We start from the raw sequence: 1356 nt of genomic DNA, 5'->3' as shown, positions 1-1356 counted from the left end.
CTATACAGATTTCTTTTGAACTGCCAGTTGCAGTTACTTTTTCCCACTTCCAAAATATATAATCGTTTCCTTTTTTTGTATCTATTAATAGACTTTTATTTCATCAAACACTTATACCCCCCCCCCCCAAGTTTATTAGAGGGAAGTGTCTGCCATTCATTACGTAATGCCCCTTGGCACAGGGGTCCGCCCTCCCGCGCCCCTGCCTGGCGGCGTGTGGCAGCCCGGGTCCTCTCGCGCGCTCCTCGTGTCCGTCGCTCAGTCCAAGAGCAACCCTCGCACAGACAGGAAGTTCTCACCGCTGCGCGACAATCATGACAGAAGCCAAGAAGGATTACCGGGAACTCCCGACGGGGGAGGCGGCGGCGGCCAAGGACGAGACGGAGGTGGTCGGCCTCAAGCCCAAGATGACGCTGCTGAACGGCATCACGGTGATCGTGGGCTCCATCATCGGCTCGGGCATCTTCATCTCGCCGACGGGCGTGCTGCTCAACACGGGCAGCGTCGGCATGTCCCTCATCGTGTGGATCGCCAGCGGCGTCTTCTCCATGATCGGCGCCTACTGCTACGCCGAGCTGGGCTGCATGATCCAGAAGACGGGCGCCGACTACGCCTACATCATGGTGGGCTTCGGCCCCTTCATGGCCTTCATGAGGCTGTGGATCGAGTGCATGATCGTGAGGCCGTGCTCGCAGACCATCGTGGCGCTCACCTTCAGCGTGTACATCATGAAGCCGTTCTTCCCCAACTGCGCTCCGCCCGACGACTCGGCTCGCCTACTCGCCGCCGTCTGCATCCGTGAGTACCTGGTCTTGCTCCTCCGGCAGGAGGGCGGCGCGCTCTCGTGCTGTGGGGGAGGGGGCGTGGTGGTCGTAGTGTCTAGTTTTGCGAGGGGGACCTAGCATGTTTTGCGCTCAGTTTTAGAAGGGCGCGACAGGCTTAAACGCGGTATCGTCTGCTATTCATCCGTTTTGTTAACACGAGAAGAGCAGCACCCACACGTTCATGTATTTCGTGCTGCAGTTTCCTTGCGTTGACAGAGCGAATTAACCTTAACTATATCTTAAAACCGCTCAGTGTTATTACCTAGACTATACCAATGTAAATCACTGTTAATGTAACCGAATCCAAAATTTTCTAGCACCGTGTAAAAAAATATTAAAACTACATAAGGCTACATATAACACAGAGAACGGGAAAATACACAAAATGAATGGGTATTAGAAGAAAGCAAGGTACACACAATTTATAAAGAGATATACAATAGAAAGGTGTATTCCTGAGCACGTTTCCCGCTGACTGTGTTTATCTGACACATGACAATCTGCCAGATGTACGACTATGGTGTGTTATCAG

The 1356-nt window shown here is 52.7% G+C and overlaps 1 protein-coding gene across 1 annotated transcript in view; it reads left to right on the top strand.

Moving 5' to 3' along the window:
• Positions 1-178: 178 nt before the first annotated feature.
• LOC119592130 (large neutral amino acids transporter small subunit 2-like) overlaps positions 179-1356 on the top strand; it is a gene marked incomplete in the record, with an annotated part of 120358 nt that continues 119180 nt past the window's right edge. Inside the window, 1 exon segment of the mRNA XM_037940949.1 lies at positions 179-798. Coding sequence (XP_037796877.1) covers positions 315-798 — 484 coding nt within the window.

This window comes from Penaeus monodon, chromosome 29 (assembly GCF_015228065.2).
Source record: "Penaeus monodon isolate SGIC_2016 chromosome 29, NSTDA_Pmon_1, whole genome shotgun sequence".
In the NCBI taxonomy this organism is placed as follows: domain Eukaryota; kingdom Metazoa; phylum Arthropoda; class Malacostraca; order Decapoda; family Penaeidae; genus Penaeus; species Penaeus monodon.
The sequence above is the reverse complement of the archived record's forward strand: the minus strand, read 5'-3'. Positions and strand labels throughout refer to the sequence as shown.